Raw genomic sequence first — 23,419 nt, forward strand, 5'->3', positions numbered from 1 at the left:
CCAATCGCCTTTCATCGACCTGCCCATGTTTGACAGCGAGGTCATTGGCCTAATAGGCCATGAAGCTGATTCTACAAGGTTCTTCATCCTTCTTCGATTTTCGCCATACGAACAGCAAATGGCAAGCACAGCTGACTAACCCTCACGTACGAACCTGGAAGACAAGATTTTTGGTAGCGCCTACTCTATGGAATTGCTGCTGATCATCGAGTAGGAGCTATCTGCAAAGGACACCCATGCAGACAAATAGAGTGACATGAGACAGAGCATTCCCAAGCTTTACCATCGTGGAGAGAGAGCTAAAACACAGGAGGCATCATGGCTTGTTTAGTTCATACGGCGCACAAGGCGGTTAATGTCCGACTCGCGGTCACCAGCATCACCACCCTCGACGAAGTGCTTGAGCTTGCGAGCCCTGAAACCACCAGTAGGGTTCGACAGCTGGAAGGGCCACAGGAACTGACTGGCCGCCTTGAAGTTAGGACCGGCCGTCGCAATCTCGTGAACAAGGTCCTCGACCGAGATAATGCCGTACTTGCCAAGCTGCTGCTCAATGATAGTGTTGTCGGTAATAGGGATGCGCTGCCTGTTGACCTTAGCGAAGCCACGCTTGTAGATCAGTTCGCGGATGGTCTTCAGGTTAGGTTCGCCCCAGGCCACGTAGGGAGCAATGAGCTGAAGCATTTGCTGGGTAGCATTGGTCAGCTTGATGAAGACACCGTTGTTGATCTGCAGAAGACGGAGCAGCTGCATAATCTTGCGGGGCTTGGGAGGGATGTTGCAAACACCACGGATACGGACAACAAAGGCCACGCGTGGCTGAGCAGGCACGAAAAAGTCGCCCTGCGACTTAGCCAGGCGACGCAGGCGAATCTGCTCGCGCTCGGCGGCCTTGTACTCCTGCATGTACTGCTCAGCACGCTTGAAGATGACCTGGCGCTTCTGCTTGCGGAGCTGAAATGTTAGTATAGTTCTTTGCAAAAAAAAAAGTGTAACACTGCCCGCACATGGTCCTTGAGACGACAATAGTCGGGGTCTACGTCTAAATCAGCCCCGAAAGATGGTATATTTGAGACATCATTGACGTTTGCGTTGTATGTCTAGTCCACAGGTATTGATATGCATCACTTATCCGGACCATGACAGGCATAGTGCATACACGAGATTTGAAAAAACATACCTTACGCAGTTCAAGAGCCTTGGCCTGCTTTTCCTCGCGGAGCTTGGCGTCAGCCTTGCGCTTCTTCAGAAGCGTTTCCGGAACGAGCACATCCTTGGCGCTAGGTACAGAGCTGAAAGTGTTAGTACGCAACGTTCAATAAACTGCGAAGAACGATCTTTTGTTCTGCACGCACTGGCAAACAAGTTCACCAAAGTGATTCTTGTCGTGGGCCTTATTCAGGTAAAGGAGGCTCACATGCCATGCCAGTATCGTAAAACAGAAACAAAGAGATATCCCAGCGCACTGTTTTAAAATACTTACGTCTTGACCGTGGCGGCAGCAGACATCTTGACGATAGAGCGAAGAGTCGGTGCAACCGATGGAAGGTTGGGGTGGAAAAATGTGTGGTCCACAGCTCCTGGTCGGATCCTGCCATCGGCATCCCAATGGATCACGTGTATGATTACAGTTCTATAGAGTGTCACGTGATAAAGACCCTTGGTCCCCCTTTCACGATACCGCCAGCTGAACTTGGCAGTGTATGGTGTCAAATGATAGCCAGGCTAGCAGACTAGAGAGAATGGGACTCTAGGGAAATTGTGGTGTGAATGTGATCCAGAATGAGACTGGTGTTATTATAAGCTAAATTAGGATGGATAAAGGAAGACCACAAATGACGAATACAAAGGCCCCGCTGGAGCCCAACCATATTCAACATCAAGTCTGAGTCTATGACAATGTGTTGAAATCTTTTAATCCAACTATGTATTGTAGCATGTAAATATAAGATGTAACCGTGCACGGCACGATTGCGAATATTTATCTGATTACGCTAGACCACTAAGCAGTCGCCAACCCCAAACATCATTAGACTGTCCATCTGCTTGTATCGTGTCCGAAGTGTTAAATGTCGCTTTACTTTTCGGATAACGATGGTCTAGATGACAATCCCCTCATCTCATCTAATGCGGAGGTGTGGGGTGGGACCGCGCCCTCTCCTCCGAATGGAAAGACCACTTCTAATAATTTAATTCACGAGAGCACACTTGTCGACGAAGTTGACGAAGAGCATCCGTGGGGCCCACCCCCCACGCACACCATGGCTAGTTTTCAAGACGAAGATCCTATGAGGAACTGGGGAACAACTGGCACCTTTAGCCAAGGCACAGACGATACTGCTGAAGTAATGGAGAACAGCCAGAATTTCCTGTCTGGTGCATCCACAACAACGTCGTACGCGCATAATGCTTCAGAGTCAACTTCTAATGCCTATTTTCCTAACACAAGCAAAGCTAATAATCATCCGAGGCTCTCCAGTTCGAATGCCTCGAAGAGCACATCTATATACCCCTCTAGCTATTCGCCCTTCGCACGTGTTGAGACCACGGCACCAAGGGCAGATGCTCCTGAAGACATATATGGTGTTCCAGAAAACTTTCTAGAAGTTGAAGTGAGGAACCCAAGAACTCATGGTGTTGGACGTAAAATGTTTACCGAATATGAAGTGGTTACCCGTACAAACATCCCCGCATTTAAATTGAGTTATTCATCTGTGTGGCGACGATATTCTGACTTTGACTATTTCCGCGAACTCCTTGAGCGTGAATCAAACCGTGTAAATATCCCGCCTTTGCCAGGTAAAGTGTTCACCAACCGGTTTTCAGAAGATGTTATTGAGTCACGCCGTGAAGGACTCGAGCGATTTTTGCAAATTGTCGCAGGACATCCTTTGCTACAAACAGGAAGTAAGCACATGGCAGCCTTCCTTCAGGATAGTCACTGGAAAAGAACGTAGACCTAGATATGCAATGCAATGAGCTGAACTTCTTATCGATGAGCATATCCAAACACACCAATGATAGGTGATGTCGACCATACAACCAACTCCTTGAGAGCTCCGATCAAGAGGACTACGGGAAATCGTAATATTAAAACAAGCATACTTAAAGGTAAGAAACAGTTTATTCGGCCTTGTCTGCCTTTACTGGCTTAGGACGCGACACACCTTGTGCCTCGAGCAATGGGTCATCCTGGGCCTGAGGCTCCCGGAAACTAGAAAAGAGACGATCACATGTTGTGAAATACTGCCCGTAGTTGCACGTAAAGTAGAGGTGGTGAAGGGTGTGGTGCGCAGGTCCATTTATATATTTTTCGAGGCCTGTGTTATTGATCATGTCTGAATCATGGATCATGATACTCCAGATATTCACAAACCCAAATAGCCCAAGAAACAGGACTTTCTGGAGAGGGAAGATGCAAGGGAAGATATGGTAAGGTAAACTTTGAGCATAGCCATCCAAAGGATGGAAAGCATGAGAAGCGAATGGGGTGGGAACAATCCACTTGTGGTGAGGCTTGTGTACGTGCTTGTAAAGGCGAGGATGGTGTTCAATACGGTGGACCCAATAAATGCAAGCATCAGTAAAGACGAGGAACAGCGGTACACTCAAGACCAAATACACCCAACCATACTGGTCGACACGATCGTAAGCCAAAGTGTAGCCTCGAACTTCTAAAACAAACCAAGGAACAGTGAGAAGGTCCAGCCATGGGAAAGCCCGCAAGGACGACTGAATTTCGAGCTTGACTTGGTCTTTCAGGAAAAGAGGATGCTTTTTCAGTTCTTTATTGAACAGGAAATAGTAAGAGAAAGTGGCGCAAGAAAAGTATAGCAACAAAATGCCAACATATGTGATAGCATACAAAGAAATAAATTGACGAAATATATTGTCTCGTGGAAGCCAAGACTCCTCATGGCTAGACGTCGAGCATAAAGACTGGAACTGTTTCGTGACCCATGCGAGGATACCTCCATCGCCTCCTCTATGGCAGAACGATGAGAAGCGGGAGGCCGGAAGAGCCTTAGCCCATACCCAATCTAAAAGGTATTCGTCAGCGTAATTGAGTACGATATCCATGCCAGAAAAAATGAGGGGTCCAAATCTAACACGTAGGCAATTTAAGCTAACGATACAAAGCACGCTAGGTACATTCTCGTACCACTCGCGTCTTGCAAGTGGCGTGACTTACGTACTCACGTGGCAGCTCCACTACCTTACATCATATGTGGAGAGAAAGCAACCCATTCACCTTGGGGGGGCGACGCCGGATCGCCCGCGATCCGGCACCATTTCCATGAGATGAGACGTGTGAATTCCTCATTAGCTTCTTTTTGGAGTGATCCATACACCGTACGAGAATGAATGGCTGCGACTGTACTAGGTGACACTGGTAACGGATCAAAGAAGGTTCGGAGGCCAGCCACGTGCATCAGGGTGGTACATAGAACCACGATAGGGCGCATTTCTTGATTTTGACGATGTAATGCATGTATAAACAGATGAGTGCTTAAATCATTGTATAAACCATATTTGGATGGAAGCAGAAGATTGACCTGATCTTGGAGATATTCGTTGGGCGAACATACATCTGTATGAAGAATTTGAATCCCTGAGTCTGACCATTCAAACTGGAGGTTAACGCAAGCAACATCGCGTAGCTCAATATGAATTTCAGCACGGGAATCCTTCCAGCACGCCATTCGTGCCCGAACGCGCCGTCTTGCTAGGTATCGATCACCCTGTATATTTTTGAACGTCACAGATTCATCTTCACAGCGTTTATCCATATATGCATTGAATGCATCAACGATTTTGATACAGACTCCTTTAAGTGAATATTTGTCCTCAGGGTCAACCAAATAATCAATCCAGGGTGATGTCGCTTCAAATTTTAGTTCCGAAGGTATAGGGTGAAGAGGACTGCGAATTCGTGAACTTGCAGATTTGGAATCCAAAGGCTCAGGTGAACGGCTCTCGGGCATCACAGTTCGCCGCATCCTCCGCAATCGAAGAAGTACCTTTTGTTGGTCTTTGGGCTGCAATGGAGCATCCTTCAACCGTTGTTCCAACAGCTGTAAAGCTGTAGAATTCATTGAAAACCCAGGGATTGGCTCTTTCAGAGAATTCCTAACCTGATCTGTCAATTGTAATAGGGTTGTGGCGTTTTGAATAAAGATATCCAGACCTCTGGAGGAGGAAGGGGCCCGTTGTGTGGTTGGATCTATTTCAGAGGATATATCCTGGTCACCTTCACTTTGCATACCAACCACATCATTTAAAGGGCTAAGTATATTGTGCAGGCTGTGTAATAGGCCATTCTGTATGCCAACATACGAAGGTTGTTGATCCAGGAGCTGACACGGGTGTAACAAGCTCAGAATCTGCTTCACTTGGTTTTTAGAGGCTCTTAAAGAAGCGTCAGTCAAATTTGTAGCCGACGAATTTTGCTCCATAGTGGGCCTGATGATACTAGACCTTCTCTCGACCGGCCCAGCGTCACTCCATTTGGTACACGTGACTCGGTCCGTGCACGAGCCCACAGCTTCGCCTGCGTCTGTGTCAATCCTAGGATGGGTATCATGGCAAGCTCAGCGGAAATGAAAAACGGATCTAATATAAAGCGTGTTGCTAAGATCCTAAAAGATGAAAATAGTAAGATGCCTGTGTGCTGACACAGCCTCTCGCGTGGTGGTGATGACAGGTGCCGGCATATCAACCAGTGCAGGCATTCCGGATTTCCGTTCTCCAGTCACTGGATTGTACGCAAGTCTTGAAAAGTTTAACCTTCCATATCCTGAAGCTCTTTTTGATATCAAGTATTTTCAAAATAACCCAAAACCATTCTATACGTTGTATTCTGAACTCTATCCGGATGGTGCCAAATATCGACCAACTTTAACGCATTGCTTCCTACGATTGTTGGAACAGAAAGGAAAATTATTGCGAGTTTTTACGCAGAATAGTGAGTTACTAAACTAACACTAGTCGATGCACTCGAACAGCTTGTTGGACTTACACAAGACAGTATCGTTGAAGCCCATGGTTCGTTCGCTAATGCACGCTGTGTAAAGTGCAAAAGACGAGTAGAACAAAAATGGCTCGAAAAGAAAGTAAAGAGTGGCATTGTGGCAAGATGCGAGAAATGCCCCTTGCACGATGACGTTCTAGCACCACCCATCAAGCCAGATATCACATGTACGTTCTTTTAGATGCTAATCATTGTTTTTGGAGAAAATTTACCAGAACGGTTTTTCGAGCGCCTTTACGACTTTAGAAGAGCAGACTTACTGCTTGTTATGGGAACATCGCTGGTGGTTTGTGACTCTATACTCACGAAAAGGTACAACCATTTGCGTCGCTCATCGATGAAGTTTCATTATCATGTCCTCGAGCACTTTTAAATTTGGAGAAAGTGGGAGAACGTCGCCGCAACTTTAGCTTTATCCATGATGCTGATGAAGGCTTTGATTTTGATGATGCCCATTCGCGTGACATATTTTGTCAAGGCAAAGTAGATGACACGGTGCGAAAGCTGGCACAATACTGCGGATGGGAGGTACGAATTAATCACTGACTGTAGGATGATCTCGACAAAATTTACAAGAACATGAATGAGTGTATGGACAGGGAGATGGGTTTGAAAAACCGAATTAGTGTCGAAGAAGATAAGCGTAGCAATTCCGAAATGGACCCAGATCTTCTGGCAGACCAGCTGAAAGCGGCCACATTGGAAAATACGCGAAACGAAAAATTGTAGAATTTTAATTTAGCATCGTTCTCCACACAAGCCATGGATACCCCGGAATCTCACATTGCTCGAGCATGCTTGGACGCATATGCGGCCCTTCCGAAAGGCGGCGGCAAACCTCAGAAAAGGTCAAATGGAAGGTACGGACTATCCACTCATATAGGAATGAATGGACTATTCTTGCAGGCTGCGTTCTTGAAACACATCCTTCCAAGTTCACTGTCATTGCATTGGGCACAGGCGTCAAATGCACACCGTATGAGCGAATATCACCACACGGTGATGTATTGAATGACTGTCACGCTGAAATAATTTGTCGAAGAGGGGCTCGAGTATGGCTTTTAGATCGTCTGCTTGCCGAAATATCGTCAGATGATATTATTATTGATGATATTCCGCGTATATTCCATATTGCAAACGGCAGCCATGCTCCGGTCCAGTATTCCCTTCAACAACACGTACACTTACACCTTTATATTTCCACCCTCCCATGTATGTCCTTTTAAATGTAACTCTAGGTGGTGAGGCTTCATCTATTGCGCTTTATGCGCGCCACACATTGGAAGATGGCCACAAGTCTCTTTATCCACATCCTGCTCATGTTCCACGTCTTATTCGTGGAAGAATACGTCCAGATATTGAAACCAGTGAATGCATATTGAGGACCAAGCCAGGTGCGTCCTAGTGTTTAATGGCAGGTCGACGAGATGCACCACCAAGTATCAGCATGTCCTGCTCGGACAAAATCTTGGTGTGGAATGCGATAGGCATCCAAGGCGCCTTTCTATCTTCATGGCTGACATCTATTTTTCTAACCTCTGTGGTGATTAGTATGCCACAGGAAACGCATATGGGGATCCATCAAAAAGAGTACGAATCGAAATGCGTATGGGCCTTGAATTATCGTGGTTCCTCTTTACACAATCACAAGTTAAAAGTTTCGTTTGTCTCTATATGTTTTCCAGATTCTCGCGAGAGTGTGGAACTACGCACTCACCAGGAATATGGTGTGGCTCAAGCAGATGAAAATTGGTCTAAAGTTGAGCCAGAACCTTGTGCTGCATGTAAGTACATGATAACTAATTTCAGCTATTCTATGGGTACCTGGCTATAAAATGGAGAGCTTACTGGGAGGTGTAAAGCTCGGTGCTTCTACGAAACGGAAAAATGGCGGACCTTTACCTGCATCATCTTGGTACGCTGAAATTTCTAACATAAGGTCTATGATTTGCAAGAGGGCATGGTTTTTAAAACTTATAAGGTCCCAAAAAGTATTGAATGAGCCATATTATTCACTATCCTACTACGAGAGCAAACATCCACTTCATGCTTCTGGTCGTCAACATTACATCAAGGCCTATCAATCTGAAAAGTCTCAGCTTCGAGGCAATACAGACTCTAAAACAAGAATATCATTGTTCCTTGAGCAAATTCATAAGGATCCAGAGCATGAGAGTATGGCCTCGCCTTCAGCCTCTGATGCACCACTTGCTGCATGGCTTGTGACGCCTCGCAAGTGGACGGATTTCATAGTGGAGGGTTGATTGCCAAATTTTTTGCCTCCCACAACCAGGGAGCAATGACACGATATACCAAGCTTGATGGGCGCCGGGCTATCCCAAGTGGCAGTCATGCCGAGGACTTGTCTAATGATGTGGAAAATATATCTGAAACACTAAATAATACGCCTAGCTCAATCAAAGTCGAACATGGTGATGTCCAACTAGAACCTAAAAAGTTACTGAAGCGTTCTAAGCTTCTTCGCCTCAAAGCCAAGAAGGCAAAATCTGAAGACGCCCGGACTAAATTACTGAGTGATTCTAAAAAGATGGAAAAGCTTGCCGCTAAAGCTAATGGAGCACGCGGAAGTCTTGGTAGTAAGCGACCACTGGGGGTCAGAGACCCAACTCGTTCGACGCGTGCTCGGCTAGGTATGTTTTAGCTCTCTTCTTACGCAGACCCCGACCAACGCAGGGAATTCCGACGTACCAAGCGTGCTGAGGAAAGACAGTCGAGTATGAGATGTTTCGTGTGCCGTGAGCTATCACATTCTGCCAAGGACTGTCCCCAACGTGTAGGAGACGGTGCACAAGGTAAAGATACTGTCGGTATATGTTTCCGGTGCGGGAGCACTGAACACACTTTATCTCAGTGTAAGCGCGCTCGCAATGCTGGCGACGAACTACCCTTTGCCACTTGCTATATCTGCACCAACAAGGTCTGTCGTGTGCACTAATTTAGCAGGGACATTTGGCTTCGAAATGCCCTCAAAACCAGGGCCGTGGTGTTTATCCCAATGGCGGTCACTGCAAAGTGTGCCACTCTGTGGAACATTTGGCAAAAGACTGCCCGATGGATCCTCGGCGCACCATTCATGCGTCAGGCATTGAGGCTGGAGGCGTAGGCATCCTGGCTGACTCTGAGGGAGCTGGTGCGGATGAAGACGAATTTCACCTCTTAGCACAACGCCAGAAAGTGCTCAAGTCCGACGCGTCCAAGACACCATCGCGCCCAGCCCAAAAAGTTGTACGGTTCTAGAACACTTTTGTATAGTATCGGGTATAGACTATCATTAACCAAACCAATGATATATCATATCTGGTATTAGAGGTTCGGCACGTACAAAATGCAAACAACGTAAATGCAGCACCCACAAAGAAAATGATTGTATCCTGGGTACTCATGCGGTCGATGTAGCCCTAGGATGGTAAGAAATTCATACGTACGATGACCTCTCGGCTCATACCGACCGAGTTAGCAGCATCAAGCAGGCGCCTGCGCGTATTTTTCAAAATGCTGCGCTGTTCCACCAAGTTGCCGAGCACAGAGCGCCCTTGGGCGATAAATGCGTCCAACTGGTTCTCCGTGTTCTGGATGAACGAGTGTTCGCGTAAGGCATGCGATTCACGCATACTATACGGCCTTTCCTCTGAACTGTACATGTCAATCGGCTGATGTACGCGATAGGCAGCCAAAGGGTCGTTGGGCTGTGTATAAGATAGAGAAGGGGATACCACAGTATTCGGCATCGCGTAGGTCGTCTGCAGTGAGGGAGTGAAAGAATTTGCCATGCTTTGCCTAGGCGCATGGCTGTTAATGCTGAATGAGGGGCCATGTGAGTCAATGGTGCGCGTTCTTGCTGAGGTTGACGCTATCGACGATGTGTGTCCCGAACTCGTTTGGGACATGGCCACCGCAGTACCAGCATCAATACTAGCGAGCTGCTCTCTGAATTTTTTAATGTCCTGGAATAAATTGGACGCGCGACCCATGGCCTTTTCACGCTTGGCAATTACAAGTTCCCGCTTGGCCATAGCCTCGTAGTCCTCCACTGTTTTTACCATGGCAGACAAAGCGGCAGAGATTTGCGGACGTAAAGCACTCTGCGACATAGGATCTGAAGCGTAGGATGCCAAATCCGCCTGTATGGAGGCTGCCTGGCGCCCTGCCAGATTGTAGAGAGAATTCATGCCACTCGTAGTTGGGCGTAGAGTGCCTTGGGCCAAAGCGCCGCTCCGCCGCGCGCTCTAACGCGTGATCACGTGAGCATATTTTAGGCCACTGACGCTTGAATTGTGGGCTCTTGTCAGGGACCATGTCTGGTGCAGCGGCGCCGACTGCCGGCGACATGACTTCCAAGGATTAGTATGCATTGATTTCACTCACAGTAGTTATGCGGACTCGTATGCACACTTTGGTATTCACGAGGAAATGCTGAAGGATGAAGTTCGTACTCTGTCGTACCGCCAGGCCATCCAGAACAACCCGCATTTATTCAAGGACAAGGTTGTCTTGGATGTTGGCTGTGGCACAGGAATCCTGTGCATGTTTGCTGCCAAGGCTGGTGCAAAAAAAGTTATTGGTGTTGATATGAGCAATATCATTGACCAGGCCAAAGTGATTGTGAAGGCCAACCGTTTGGACCACAGTAAGTTTACAATACCCGACATTTACACACAGTTATCACCTTGGTGAAAGGGAAGCTTGAGGAAGTCGACCTCGGACTTGGCCCAAACGGCCAGGTGGACATTATCGTGAGTGAGTGGATGGGCTATTTCCTGCTCTACGAAAGTATGCTAGACACTGTTCTGCTCGCTCGTGACAAATATCTCAAGCCAGGTGGCATTATGATGCCCGACCGCGCGACTCTGTATCTTTCTGCGATTGAGGACCAGGAGTACAAGGAAGAAAAAATCGACTTTTGGGACGACGTGTACGGCTTTGACTATTCGTGCATCAAGGAGATTGCGCTCCGCGAACCTCTGGTGGATACGGTAGAACTGCGCAGCGTCGTGTGCGACCCTGCACCACTGCTGCACCTGGACCTAACGAAAGTTCGCAAGGAAGACTTGACTTTCAACAGCAAGTTTAAGCTCACGGCCACGCGGAACGACTACGTCCATGCTTTTCTTGGTTGGTTCGATATTGGCTTTGAGGCATGCCACAAGCCGGTCCGTTTTTCCACTGGCCCGCACTCTCGCTACACGCATTGGAAGCAGACTGTCTTTTACACTCCAGGCACACTGACTGTGTTTGAAGGCGATGTCATTGAAGGCGAGCTGTCCTGCGCGCCGAACGAACGCAACCCAAGGGACCTTGACATTTCGCTTGCCTACAAGCTGCAGGGCAAGAACACTACGGAAGCCAAGATGGACTACAAAATGTACGTATCATGCACACTTCTACTAATACCTACAGGTCCTAATGGCGCTCGCTGCAGGTACTGATCCTTCGTTAGAAATGTCCATGTAAAGGTGCATAACAGGGGCTCTATAGCACACTACCGCTCTTACTTGCGGTACCAGAGGACCATCTGGCGCGAACGGCGGATCTTGCGCTGCAGCTGCATGATACCGTACAGAAGCGCCTCGGCGCTTGGAGGGCAACCAGGTACATACAGGTCCACTGGGACAATCCGGTCGCACCCACGGACCACACTGTAGCTGTAGTGGTAGTAGCCACCACCATTGGCGCATGAGCCCATGGAAATTACCCAACGAGGCTCTGGCATCTGGTCGTACACCTTGCGGAGCGCTGTAGAGGTTAGTGAATCGCCCTAACACATACCAGGCGCCATTTTGTTAGTGAGTGTACCAGCCACAATCATGATATCACTCTGACGTGGAGTCGCACGGAAAACGATACCGAGACGGTCCTGGTCGTACCGTGGACCGGACGCGTGCATCATCTCAACAGCACAGCAAGCCAGACCGAACGTCATGGGCCAAGCCGAGCTCTGACGCGCCCAGTTCACCACCTTGTCAAGCGTTGACAGAGTGTATTCTGCATATGAGCCATAAATTACGTACCAACAGCGTTACGAGGCTGCTCCAGGCTCAGCTGGTTGCTGCCCACCTGGGCGACCTGCCGCGAGGGCGTCGGGTCACGCTGTGTGGCCACAGAGCCGTGGATGGCACGCCCCGCAACGGCACGAGCAAAGCACGAGGCGCCTAAGTATTAGAGATACTGTTACATACCAAAGGAAGCCGACAGCACAGACCTGGCAGGTGCTGCAAGCATCGTTATCGTAGCGGTCAATGAAAACGTTCGTAGGCCTCCGTTGAGGCCGGCCTAATGCCTATAGGTTGATTGGTTGCACGGGAATTTCGTCTCTACGGACCACGTGGCTTCAGCTGTAACACCCCCTCCAGTCCTACCGCCAGCGCATCGAGCCAGTCGCACAAATCGTTCACGGTCCGTGCCAATTCAGCCTGTAGTTCCGTGCGGTGAAGCAATGTAGACGCGTCGATAGATCGAAGAGGGGGCCCACGGAATGGAACAGCTGACGTCGGGCTGGGCATCATTTGGAACACGTCTTGAAGCGAGCTCTCTTGTGCCACGTGGGTATCTGATACATCCGAAGCACCCTTGCCGTTCCACAGTCGCGGTGCACCTGGCCGTTCACGCCGGATATCGACAGGTTCTTGCATAGATTCATTACTGGTGAGTCCATGCTCCATATTCACCAAGAAAGCAGAGTCAGAACCATCATGCAAGTGCCCACTGTGCAGAGACGAGCCTGCCGATGTCGTCGGGGGAAGGAGCGAGTATGTAGCCATATCGTCGACTCGATCCGCGAGTGCATCTTCTTCGCCCTCTCGCGTCTTTGATGATGAGATAGTCCGAGTGCTAAGACTCCTTGGCAAATTTCGCTTTGCGTCTGCATTGCTTCCACTGCGGCTTCGTGTGCGACTCATCATGCCTTGCGGCCGGAACCCTGTGAACGGTTCTTCCAAGAAGGATGGATTCAAGGTTGTCACTTCAGCTTGTTGACTTTCGTCTCTATTGTGCTTAGTGCTTTGAGTCTCCCATACGAGCGAAGACGAAGAGGACACAAGACGAAGGGGGCGGTGCGGTGTTTTGCGGCTCATAGTACTGGGCATGTGCCCCACACGCCGTAGGGCAGGCGAATGTTTGGGAGACTCATGGCCCTGCCCTAACTGTGGCGAAGTAGGTACTGATTTGCTTTGTTGCGATTCGGTCGTAGGGGAGCGGCTCGCCGGCGACGCTGACAATGAGTTCTGACCAGATACCGATAAGGAGAGCGGCGTTTTGCTGCAGTCATGCTCCTGCTCCACTGGCACTGGTTTGGGCGTATCTAGCGCGCGGCTTCCCAGTCCAAATCGGAAGGGCGTAGAGCCAGTTCCAGAAAAGCCCGCACCAGGCCGTCCGGTTGGACGCTTGGGCGACTCTTGCGTCTTGGGAACGGGTGCACTGGCACTTGCGGGGAGCGAGGGCGTAACGGGTGCCTCTGTGATGCCTGCCTTGGCGCCTGCACCGATACGCGGCGTGCTATCCTCTGCATTAGTGCCAAAGAGCTGCGACAGGGGGTGATCCAATGAAATTTGGCTCTCTGTAACAGGCTCGTGATGGGTATCTTCAGACAACGTTGACGCATCGAAGTGCCATTCAGGCTGTAGCGGCTCGTCCACTTTCTCGTTCGTGGGTGCTAGCAGGAGACTTGTACGAGTTCCACCAGCATGCGTCCACTTGGCATATTGAGTGAGCAGTTCCGTCAGGACTGTCACTGGTACCTTTGCATAGGCTTTACACCAGCGTGTGCGGCTCAACTCCTCTGCTGAGAGCCTGTCCCGAGGCTCCTCGTCCAGACATGCAGCAACAAATTCCCGAAGCATAGGCGAGAATTGGCTAGTTTCAGGTAGTCTTGGAGGCTTGTTTCTGGGAATGATCGAGAGAACATGGTCCTGGCTGTGCTCCGAATAGGGGGGATTCCCTACGACCATTTCATAGATGGTGATGCCCAGGCTCCATATATCTGCCTTGTAATCGTAGGCACGGCCTTCCAAAATGACCTCGGGGGCCATCCAGTATGGCGTACCAATAAATGTGGTACGCTTTCCACGCGCGCTCCCTTGGACAAAGGACGCGGCCACGCCAAAGTCACATAACATGACTTGCCCCGTGCGCGTCACTAAAATGTTGGCGGCCTTCAGGTCTCTGTGTATGATGCCCACCGAATGAATATAGGTGAGTGCCACAAGGACCTCCCGCACGACCACAGCAGCGTATTTTTCTGCGATCGGCCCTGGTTTCATGAGCGTGCGCAAACTGCCGCCTTCGGAATAATCCATCGCGATACACAAACTAGGCCCCTGGAGCCAGCATCCCCAGTAACCGACAATGTTTTTCTGGCTCGCATGACGGATTTGACTCAACAGACCGACCTCATGACGGATTTCTTCCACGTCAAAGTCTGGGGTATCCAAATTAATCACCTTTAGCGCCACCGTTGTACCGGACGGGATATGTACACCCCGATACACACATCCATAGGAGCCTCGACCCACAATCTCGAACCTTCGAAACTGCGACTCCATGGGCGCGGAAGCAGTCACAGTCTGGGCGGGCACCATACGTGGGCGTGTGGGGGATGACAGCGTTACAGACCCTGGGCTGAGATTCAAGGAACGGTCACTCGACTCACGAACATGAAGCTTGGTCGTCACCTTATCTGATTTCTGAGTTTGTACAGGCTCTGCAGGTTCCAAGGCAGGTGCCAACATGGGTGATGTCGTCTGCTCCGATGTCGGCTTCACTTGCTTGGCACGCAGACGTGTCAAACGGGAAAAAGTACCGGCGACACGATTGGCGGCAAGGGAAAAAGGCTTGGATTGTGAAGGCCGAACAGTATCGGGCAGCGACTCCTGCGACAGGCCCGTGATTGTCATGGACATCGAAGGGGGTATAGAATAGATTGGCGTAGCTGGTGATTGCGTACTCCCCGTCGTAAGCTGTGAGAGTTGCGGAACGGACGAGGAGGTTGGCAGTGATACTTGGGGCGGAGCCACACGCGAGGTGCTTCGGGATGTGCGTGTGGTGCTCTGTTGGCGATTTTCTTCCATTGACTCCATTAGAGACGGGGTCATCTCTGAGCCGCGGCGGACCGGCTCTTCCATGTTATACGCACTTGGCATAAAGACACTCTCCTCATTTTCGGCGATTCGGCGATGGAATGGATTGCTGCGCGAGGTAGAACTGTTATCAGGAACACTTTTGAGTGCAGGATCCGTCCTGGGCTCGTCGAGTGGTCGTTTGCCTTCTGGAGAACCACGCACATTACGTGCCTCAGATATGGCGGCAGGCAAAGCTCCGGCCGTCGGGGACCCTAAGGATAACGTACCAATGGCGTCTGGACGCGCATACGCCGGCGCAGGCTCCCCTGGTCCCGGCTTGGACTGCAAATACGGTAGCGATGCCTGAATGACAGGCGCAGGTGCCACACGCTCATCAATAGAGGCATGAGCCTTGACATAGCGCCGCATAGAACGGCCCATATCATTGTTGGACATGTCAACTCCGGGCCCTGCCTACGGCAAGTCCACGAAAGTTAATCGTCTATGTGGGCGGCAAGTGGAGCTCCATAGAAGGCCCTTGCATCATTACGTTAGGCTACACATGACCAATTCCATTGGTGCGGAGGGCCCTACTCACAACTGTCCTTCTTTTAAAAGGTAACTCGTCAGTTCATGAAGCACGCGCTTCTGGTCATCAAGGGGGAGATGCGTAATGATCATCTGCATGATCATGTGTACCGAGACGCGTGAATCGCGGATCAATGACGAGAAGTAGACGTAACTAAACAGGCCCATGAGGAACTGGCAGTCGAATCGGTCCGTCAGACCACCATGCCCCGGGATACTGTCGCCAAAGTCTTTGATCCTGAATGCACGCTTGAATCCACTCGCAAAGAATCCACCAAAGGGTGCCACGAGACTCGCAAATGCGGCCATAACCAGGGCATGGCACTGGAACGGCGTCCAAGAGAAGTGGGTAATTGAGCGGTGGAACACAGACGATAGCAACTCAGAAAGTTGCGCTGGCAGGGCAGTGTGGTGGACCATGAACACGGGGTTCACCTCGCAGTTAGGACGTTGGAACACATTCATGCCGAGACTGACGGCCGGGCAGATCATGTACTTGAACTGCTGGAAGAAACCGGCCCAGAACCAAGAGAACACCATAGTTATGACCAAGGCGCCTACGAAGCCCTCGACAGTCTTTTTCGGGCTCAGGCTGATCAATGGAGTGCGACCCCAGAGCATGCCACACACATAGGCGAAGATATCATTGCAGATCACCAGGCTAGAAGGCACCCAAAACCATACGATACCCTCCAAGATGTTGTCCACGATAAAGTGACTTGACATGACAATCAGCATCAGGGACATGTGCACCCAGCAGAAGAGAGCAAATTGATGCTTTAGGTTTCGGCGCTTCAGGTTCGAGACGAACGCCATAAAGCCAAAGATGTACAGCATAAACGAAATAAAGCGGTGATGGCGTGCAAACTGCACGAAAAAAGAGTCAGTAAGTACGATATGCTTGAAGTAATACGTTAGCGATTCACCATACAGGAAAAAGTTGCACACGGCAAAGAAGTACCAACTGAGCGTCTTGCTCCAGAGTTCTTCCCGGTCCGCTTCACGTTGGCTAAGGGTATTATCTTCCTCGTCCCCATCACTCTGCGAGTGGGGAACTGTTAGAATGGTACGTCCGGGGATGTTGAATAGCGCAGTAATCTCGCGGTATACCAAGGTCTCGAGAATGAGCACCAGCAGAATTAGATACGACGGGCCCATGGCCAATATGAAAAGGAAGCCACCGATCATCAGCAGTGAGAACACAGTGCGTTCCTTGATCTTTTTCCAGAACGCCGCCGTTTGCGCGTGCCCCCCCTGGGCGTCCTTCCCCGGTGGCGGGTTGATAGAAGCCTGCTGGGCCGGAACTTGGGCAGGCGCTAGCGTCGCAGACTCTTCTTTCGCGCATTCACGAATCTCCTCATTCACTGCAGCGTGCGATAAGGATCTTTCGGCCTTCTCGACCTGTGCAGGTTCTGCGGCGGACGGGGGAGCAGCTGGCTCGGACTCCAAAGATGCTTCAGGGGCCTCCTTGACGTTATTTGGCACCTGGGACACAGATTCTTGCTCCTTGACTGTCTTTTTAATGGATGCTTTGCTCCGCTTAGACTTTGACTTTTTGGAGGGCCGCGTCGGCGCAGGTTCAATGGGAGCCGGCGGGGATTTAGGTGGCTCCTCTTCGTCGTCTGACGGGAGGTGGTCCACCGTCAGCTTATCAAAACCTGTCGATGAAGCAAAGCGGTTGACCACCCGGTTATCGGCGTGGCCATTCTGGGGACCCGTGGCACCGTGGGCCGGCATGGGAAGAGAACTGATTGGGATGGGCCCCAACGACTGCGTTGTCATCCGCCCTTCACGTGATTCAACGCACAGACCTGGATCGGGCGCGCGGCGGGGCGAGGCGGCGGTGCGTGCGAGCTACGTAACGGGACGTATGTTACATAAGAGCAGCAGTGCAAAGCCATTCACAATGGCCATCCATGCGAAAAACATACCGGGATGTGTGGCCACGGTGTTTGTATAGATATAGTTTCGAATGACAAGGCCCATCAGCAGGCAGGGGAGCAGCAAGGTCGATACGATCACCAGATAGCTGTCTGAGCCACGGGGCAGGGGGTCCTGCTCCCCTGTTGCGTCCGTGAGAGATATGAGCTGTTGCTCCTGCTGCTCGACGATTCGATCAGCCATAGTGCTAGCTGCGCTGCGCAGCAATGCCTGTGCGCCGGTCCCTGTTGTAAGAAGAACCGCACCAAAGATCACGAGTGCCTGGCTCTTCTGCTCGAGGGACACGGCGATGATCGACCATGAGAGCAAATTGATGCCAAAACTGAGACAGGATGCGTCCAAATCCACTTGCGCACGCCAGAGGCGTGCCATTCTGCGCTGGTCCTGCGACACACTCTCAAGCACCTGCGCTTGCCGAGTGGGCTCGCGTGTAGAGCCGCCATGGGGCTTGCGCAGCTCTTCTTCGTTGAGATCCACACACGTATGCAGTTGCTCGTCTGTGAGGTCAGCGATGGCGCTAGGGCGTGCACAGACGCGGGCAATAGCATGCAGGCTGAGTGGCAGTACAACGGCCATGGTAACGAGCTTGAGTGCATTGGTGAGGCCCAAGCCAAAGGATAGCAAGGCGCGGTCCCAGTGGAATACAAAGCCAAGAACTAGGATCAGAACCACGGGCCCTTCGGTCGAGAAGGCCACACACATGTCGGCTGCCGTCAGCTCTGCGATACGCGCATCGTACGACCAGCGACTGATGCGCATGGGCACGAGGCGCTGGAACACGCCGAGCCAGCGGTAGTTGAGCTTGGGTTGCCCACGCGACTGCGTGGGGCTTTGCGCCTCGCGCGACAGGCTGTCGTGCTCGTCATCGTCCGGCTTCTCGCGGCGCACGTCCATCACAAAGAGTGCCCACAAGAGACCCAGCAGCACAAAGCCTAGGGACACCCAGTATGGTGCATTGTTGAAGAGCAGTGTGTCTGTCGCGTGTGCAGGCTGGCATGTCCGGTATCCAAGGCATCGGTTATGAGCAAACGGCATCCACCATGTCGCCAGTGAGCCGAGGATCGGACCGGCTGAGGCGCCCAGCAGTTGGGCCACCTGCACAAGGCGGAACAGGTTGGAGCGCTCATTTGGGCTCGTTTTATCAACCATAAACGACTCGACAGAGAGAGTCACAATCTCATTTGACCCAGAAAGACCGCCTAGCACCGCGCAGCCCCAGTAGATCGCAAGCATGGCGCGGGGCGAGATGGTGCGCACCTCGTCTGGGGCAAGGTGTGGAAACTGGTACATCGGGAGCACAAGGAAAGGGATCCGCGCAATCGCACATCCACAAAGACCTGCGGCGGCCATCCAGCGGCGCGCGCGGTGCTGAAAGAGTCGCCCGTACACGAGCATGCTGAGAATGTTGGCCAGGACGACGGAGAATGTCACCTGCGTGGTGATCGTACTAAAGTGGCGCTCAACAGCTGGTTCAAGGCACGACCGTGCCTCCGGCGACGCAGGGTGCAGCGCATAGTAGTGTTCACAACTGAGCGAGCGGATAGCATCCACCTCGGCAGGGATCTGCACCGCCTGCATGAGGCCCAGCGTGTGTGGGAGGACCAATAGCGAGATTGTTGGCCACCATACGGCTAGCGTATCCCTACAAGCTTGTACGCAGTGGCGCCAGCGACACGGACGATCCGAATATGTGCGCCTCGTCGGCGGCAGCAGGGCACGCCGCTCGTCGGTCATGGCGGTCCGTGAAACCCTTTATGATCTACATAGCCAATTGGGCCACGGCCAGTTGGCAGGCCTCCACGGCCGGCAAGCGGGCGGGCGAAGGGTCGTAGAGCGACTGCAGCAAGTGCACGATCGTTGCAGACGGCGCTGGGAGCGGCTGCACCGCATCAAAGACGCTCTGTGAGGCATCCAATGGAACGTCGCCCATGAACAGTGCCACAATCGGCGTCGCGCTGTTAATGTTACGCGTTGATTTTATCATACGCGCGGCATTATGTGCATCAGCCACATCGTCTCCCAGCTTGATCATCACAGCATCGTATTTGGCGTCGCCCATCGCTAGCTGTACTAGGTCCACGTTGTCGTGGGCGGTGATGACGTGTGCCCCAGTCCCGGAGACAATCGATTGCAGGACTAGGCGCGACACGGGGTTCGGGTCCGACAGCAAGATACAGCGCTCCGTGCGTGCCTCGGAGCGTCCCGACATGGACGAGGTACGCCCATCGCCGCTTCGCTCCGGCTGCATATCACTGGATCTGCGCGGCAGCACAGGCGATGACACACTGCCGGCGGGCGAGACTGGGCCGGGGATGTCCGTCATCACGCGGCGGAGCATTTCGTCGTTCGCCTGCTTGAGCACAGGCAAGTTTTTGTAGCTGAACGAGCCAAATTCGTTCGCTGCCTGTGGGCTTGACGTGTCTGACGTGGTCGGCGTGGCCTGCGTGATCGGCTCGTCATGCCATAGCTGCGGCACAGCGCCGCGTGCGTCAAAGTAGTCCGTCGACGCGGCGTCGTCGAGTTGCGGCACAAATGGCCCATCGTGGTCCACGAGGTGGTCCCAATCGATCCCATCAAAGTACGGATGCGACGTGATCTCCTCTACGCCGCCGGCGCCGAGGCGGTGCAGGCGGTCCATACACAGCAGCCGGTCGATCAGGTCGTGTGCGCCCGGCGGGAGCTCTGCGTCCGAGTCCCATGCGATCTGGCGCGACAGGATCCGGTCAAATACCTCGGGGGGCGTCTCGGCATGGAACGGGGGGCGCCCGTGCACAAACTCGAACAGGATCACACCCACGGCCCACCAGTCCACACCAAAGTCGTCCATGCCGACACCCAATATGCTCTCGGGCGCCAGGTAGTCGGGCGTACCGACAATCCGTCCAGCTGGCGCCTCTGTGACCATACTGCGCAAAAACGACTCGGTTTCGCTAGGCGACACCTCCGAGTGCGACGTGCCGGGTCCCCGACCCGACACAGACGCAAGTGGCACCGGCGACGAGGCACGCACGCCCGGCTGGGCCCACGTCGCATGCGCTCGCAAACCATGCGCGGCGGCCGTCTGCCGATGGCGCCCAAGCAGACCAAACTTGGACAGGCCAAAGTCGGTCAATTTCAGGTGCCCGTGGTGATCAATGAGCAGATTGTCCGGCTTCATGTCTCGGTGCACAACGCCCGTGCTGTGTAGGTACTCGAGGCCCTGCACCATCTCTGCCAGGTACTGCTGCGTCCACGCGGGCGGCAGCGCTCCAAACACCTTGACCAGCGACGCACAGTCGCCGCCGGGGAGATACTCCATGACCAGGTACAGGAACTCGGGGCTCTGGAACGTGAAGAACAGCTTGACGACAAACGGCGACTGCGTGCGGTTCATCATGATCATGCGCTCGGCCCGCACATTCGTGATCTGGTTCTTCGCAATCATATCTGACTTTTTCAGCATCTTAATCGCAAATAGATCGCCCGTGGCTCGCTTGCGTGCCAGGAACACGGACCCATAAGCGCCCTTGCTAATCGGCTTGAGCAGCTCAAAGTCCCGGATCGACGCAGCTGTCGCCCGTGGCTGCGCAGCAGGGAGCATGCGTGGCGAGTGCGGCGTCGCACCCAGCCGCGGGCTCCGTGCGAGACTGCGTGCAAGGCTGCGCGATAGACCGCCAGTGTCCACAGGCGCGAGAAACGGCGACTGCGGCGGCGTCGACACCGCCTTGGCCGAGCCGGGAATCGGGATGGGGATCGACGAGCGGCTGTGCGACGCGGACCAGCGGTCGTCGTCTGACGCGTCATCTAGCGGGTCCACCATCAGGTTCTTCTCGCCACCTAGCGTGTCTTCGGCTGCGTCCAGCTCCACGACGACGGGCGGCGTGCCAGGCGCCTCGTCTTGGCCGTCCAGCAGCTCAGCCACGTATTGCTCACTTTCCTGGCGCACCGTCTCCACATAAAGAATCGTGTGGCGGATGCGATTCACCAGATGCACCTTGTCCTGCATGGCCTGCATCGCATCGGCACACAGCAGCTGGAGCGCCGCATCACTGGGCGTTGGCCGGCGCCAGCGCCGAACGCGGTCCATAGCGCGCTCGCTCTCTGCCGGTAGGAGACGCGACCGACCCAGCTCGTCCTCTTCCGGAAGTGACGGCATGGCAATCGCCAGCGCCAACTCGAGCCCATGCGCGACCTGATCGATGACGCGCAGCGCGAGTTCGGCTGGCGCCTCAATAGGCTGCCCGCGGAATGCCGGTACTTGGGTGCTCCGCGCCACGAGTGCGTCCCGCACGCTGTGTGCGCACTCGGCCATATCATGTAGCGTCTCGTTACAGGTGCTCAGCTGCAGCTCAAGCCGGTGCATCTCGAGACAGATCTCCGAGTGCTGCGCAAAGAACCACGCAGGGATCTCGCGCTCACAGATGCGGCACAGCAGTAGCTCCGTAGAGATGGCGTCCAAGTCCTCAGGTATGCCACCGATCGCTCCCGCATCGCGCAGGTCGCCAGTCGGCAACGCACTCGACGGCGCGGGGTTGAGCATCCACATGGTATGCGACGCATCACTCGTGCTTGTGCGGTGCACAAGCATGCCTTTGGCCACCATGAACACGGGCGCCTGCGCCGACTCGGAGCCAGGTACGCTTACCTCCATTCCCACCTCGACTGTGTGGCCCGGGCTGTCCAGCAGCTGCCGCGTCGCACGCTCAAACAGTGCACGCCCCCCGGACGGCAGAATGTGGTCGATCGGTCGATCCAGCAGCTGGTCAACGTCCGTGCCAATGACACGCTGCCACGACAAGCTGACAAACTGGATGCGCAGATCCAGCGTCAGCTCCAAGAGGATGTTGCTGAGCTTTGCATCCCCAGGTGCAGGAGCAGCTGGCGGTGACGCTTGGTCAAACGCCTGCGGCTCTTCGGTCATCACCCGCGTGAGAACGGAGGGCGGCGTCGCGCGCGTCGCAGGCGACGCGGTCCGCGACTCACTGCCCCAGAACCGGTACTCGGCGTCCCACCACTCGAGCACGCGGCTGAGCGCCGCGAGCGTGAGCAGCAGCTCCACGTACCAGCCACGCCCCGGCCACTCGGTGTGCTCGTCCCATACGGTGCCGAGCGCCTGCACGGACGCGATGGCCGCACTGCACAGCGTCGTCTTTTCCAGGAGCGTGTGCAGTGAGGTCGTGCGAATCTCCACGGCGCGTGCGGCGAGACGCTCAAGCGGCGTAAGCGGCATAGGTCCGTCCAGCGGCACCATCACACTCGTGGCATCCGGGTCCTGCTCGTCGCTGTCATGCCGCTGAGCAAGCACTTCTTCTGATAACGTCATGATGCCGGCAATAATCTTGTCCAGTTCGGTATCACAGAGCGCCTTGGCCTGCACCAGCTCGTCCCACAAATGCCGCCGCTGCATCGCGGCCGAATCGTCCATCGACGACCCACTGGGCCGCCGCGTGGCGTTCGTGTGCTTCTCCGAGACAATCCGCGCAGCGCGCGATGCCGGCACCTGTCGGCGCTGGCCAAATACGTCGCGTTCCCGCTCCTGCACACGTGGCGCAGTGCATGCGGGCCGAAACGTCGCAAGATGGGGGTCCGACGTCGTCACACGCAGGTGCCGAAGCCAGTGGGGCTGCGCTGACGCATCCATCGCCGACGGAGCCTGCGCCGCGTGACGCACGCGGTCCCAATGGCTGCACGCATGCAATGCCACGCGCGTGCGTGGCGCGGCCGCATCGATCCATGCGTCGTCCCAGGCGACGGACGCTGCATGTGCATAGTGATGCTTCTTGTACTCACGCGACGCGTGTAGAAC

General features: G+C 53.2%; 7 protein-coding genes and 2 pseudogenes across 9 annotated transcripts; 4 read left to right on the forward strand and 5 right to left on the reverse strand.

Annotated features, from left to right (window-relative positions):
• Nucleotides 1-327: 327 nt before the first annotated feature.
• Nucleotides 328-1,509, reverse strand: MSY001_0571 (uncharacterized protein; the record flags this gene model as incomplete). The annotated part of the gene is made up of 3 exons (XM_018885661.1): nucleotides 328-954; nucleotides 1,181-1,292; nucleotides 1,484-1,509. 3 exons carry the CDS (start codon nucleotides 1,507-1,509, stop codon nucleotides 328-330), a joined length of 765 nt encoding a protein of 254 aa, XP_018739195.1.
• Nucleotides 1,510-2,069: 560 nt separating this feature from the next.
• MSY001_0572 (uncharacterized protein) lies at nucleotides 2,070-2,957 on the forward strand (the record flags this gene model as incomplete). The annotated part of the gene is made up of 2 exons (XM_018885662.1): nucleotides 2,070-2,395; nucleotides 2,519-2,957. The coding sequence occupies 2 exons, from the start codon at nucleotides 2,070-2,072 to the stop codon at nucleotides 2,955-2,957; spliced, it is 765 nt and encodes a 254-aa protein (XP_018739196.1).
• Nucleotides 2,958-5,646: 2,689 nt separating this feature from the next.
• MSY001_0573 lies at nucleotides 5,647-6,212 on the forward strand (annotated as a pseudogene). The gene is given in 2 exon segments: nucleotides 5,647-5,965; nucleotides 5,971-6,212. Coding segments are annotated over 2 exon segments (561 nt in total).
• MSY001_0574 (uncharacterized protein) lies at nucleotides 6,213-6,760 on the forward strand (the record flags this gene model as incomplete). Its single annotated transcript, XM_018885663.1, has 3 exons — nucleotides 6,213-6,317; nucleotides 6,344-6,559; nucleotides 6,584-6,760. The coding sequence occupies 3 exons, from the start codon at nucleotides 6,213-6,215 to the stop codon at nucleotides 6,758-6,760; spliced, it is 498 nt and encodes a 165-aa protein (XP_018739197.1).
• A 2,370-nt stretch (nucleotides 6,761-9,130) lies between these two features.
• MSY001_0575 (uncharacterized protein) lies at nucleotides 9,131-10,381 on the reverse strand (the record flags this gene model as incomplete). Its single annotated transcript, XM_018885666.1, has 3 exons — nucleotides 9,131-9,205; nucleotides 9,478-10,196; nucleotides 10,318-10,381. The coding sequence occupies 3 exons, from the start codon at nucleotides 10,379-10,381 to the stop codon at nucleotides 9,131-9,133; spliced, it is 858 nt and encodes a 285-aa protein (XP_018739198.1).
• An 81-nt stretch (nucleotides 10,382-10,462) lies between these two features.
• Nucleotides 10,463-11,478, forward strand: MSY001_0576 (uncharacterized protein; the record flags this gene model as incomplete). Its single annotated transcript, XM_018885667.1, has 2 exons — nucleotides 10,463-10,679; nucleotides 10,712-11,478. 2 exons carry the CDS (start codon nucleotides 10,463-10,465, stop codon nucleotides 11,476-11,478), a joined length of 984 nt encoding a protein of 327 aa, XP_018739199.1.
• Nucleotides 11,479-15,699: 4,221 nt separating this feature from the next.
• Nucleotides 15,700-17,430, reverse strand: MSY001_0577 (uncharacterized protein; the record flags this gene model as incomplete). Its single annotated transcript, XM_018885668.1, is given in 2 exon segments — nucleotides 15,700-16,748; nucleotides 16,764-17,430. The coding sequence occupies 2 exon segments, from the start codon at nucleotides 17,428-17,430 to the stop codon at nucleotides 15,700-15,702; spliced, it is 1,716 nt and encodes a 571-aa protein (XP_018739200.1).
• A 117-nt stretch (nucleotides 17,431-17,547) lies between these two features.
• Nucleotides 17,548-19,212, reverse strand: MSY001_0578 (uncharacterized protein; the record flags this gene model as incomplete). The annotated part of the gene is made up of 1 exon (XM_018885669.1): nucleotides 17,548-19,212. One exon carries the CDS (start codon nucleotides 19,210-19,212, stop codon nucleotides 17,548-17,550), a length of 1,665 nt encoding a protein of 554 aa, XP_018739201.1.
• A 181-nt stretch (nucleotides 19,213-19,393) lies between these two features.
• MSY001_0579 lies at nucleotides 19,394-23,020 on the reverse strand (annotated as a pseudogene). Its single transcript is given in 2 exon segments — nucleotides 19,394-22,412; nucleotides 22,422-23,020. Coding segments are annotated over 2 exon segments (3,618 nt in total).
• Nucleotides 23,021-23,419: the final 399 nt, after the last annotated feature.

The sequence above is a fragment of the Malassezia sympodialis genome, genomic scaffold, assembly GCF_000349305.1.
Source record: "Malassezia sympodialis ATCC 42132 genomic scaffold, msy_sf_2, whole genome shotgun sequence".
NCBI classification, from domain to species: domain Eukaryota; kingdom Fungi; phylum Basidiomycota; class Malasseziomycetes; order Malasseziales; family Malasseziaceae; genus Malassezia; species Malassezia sympodialis.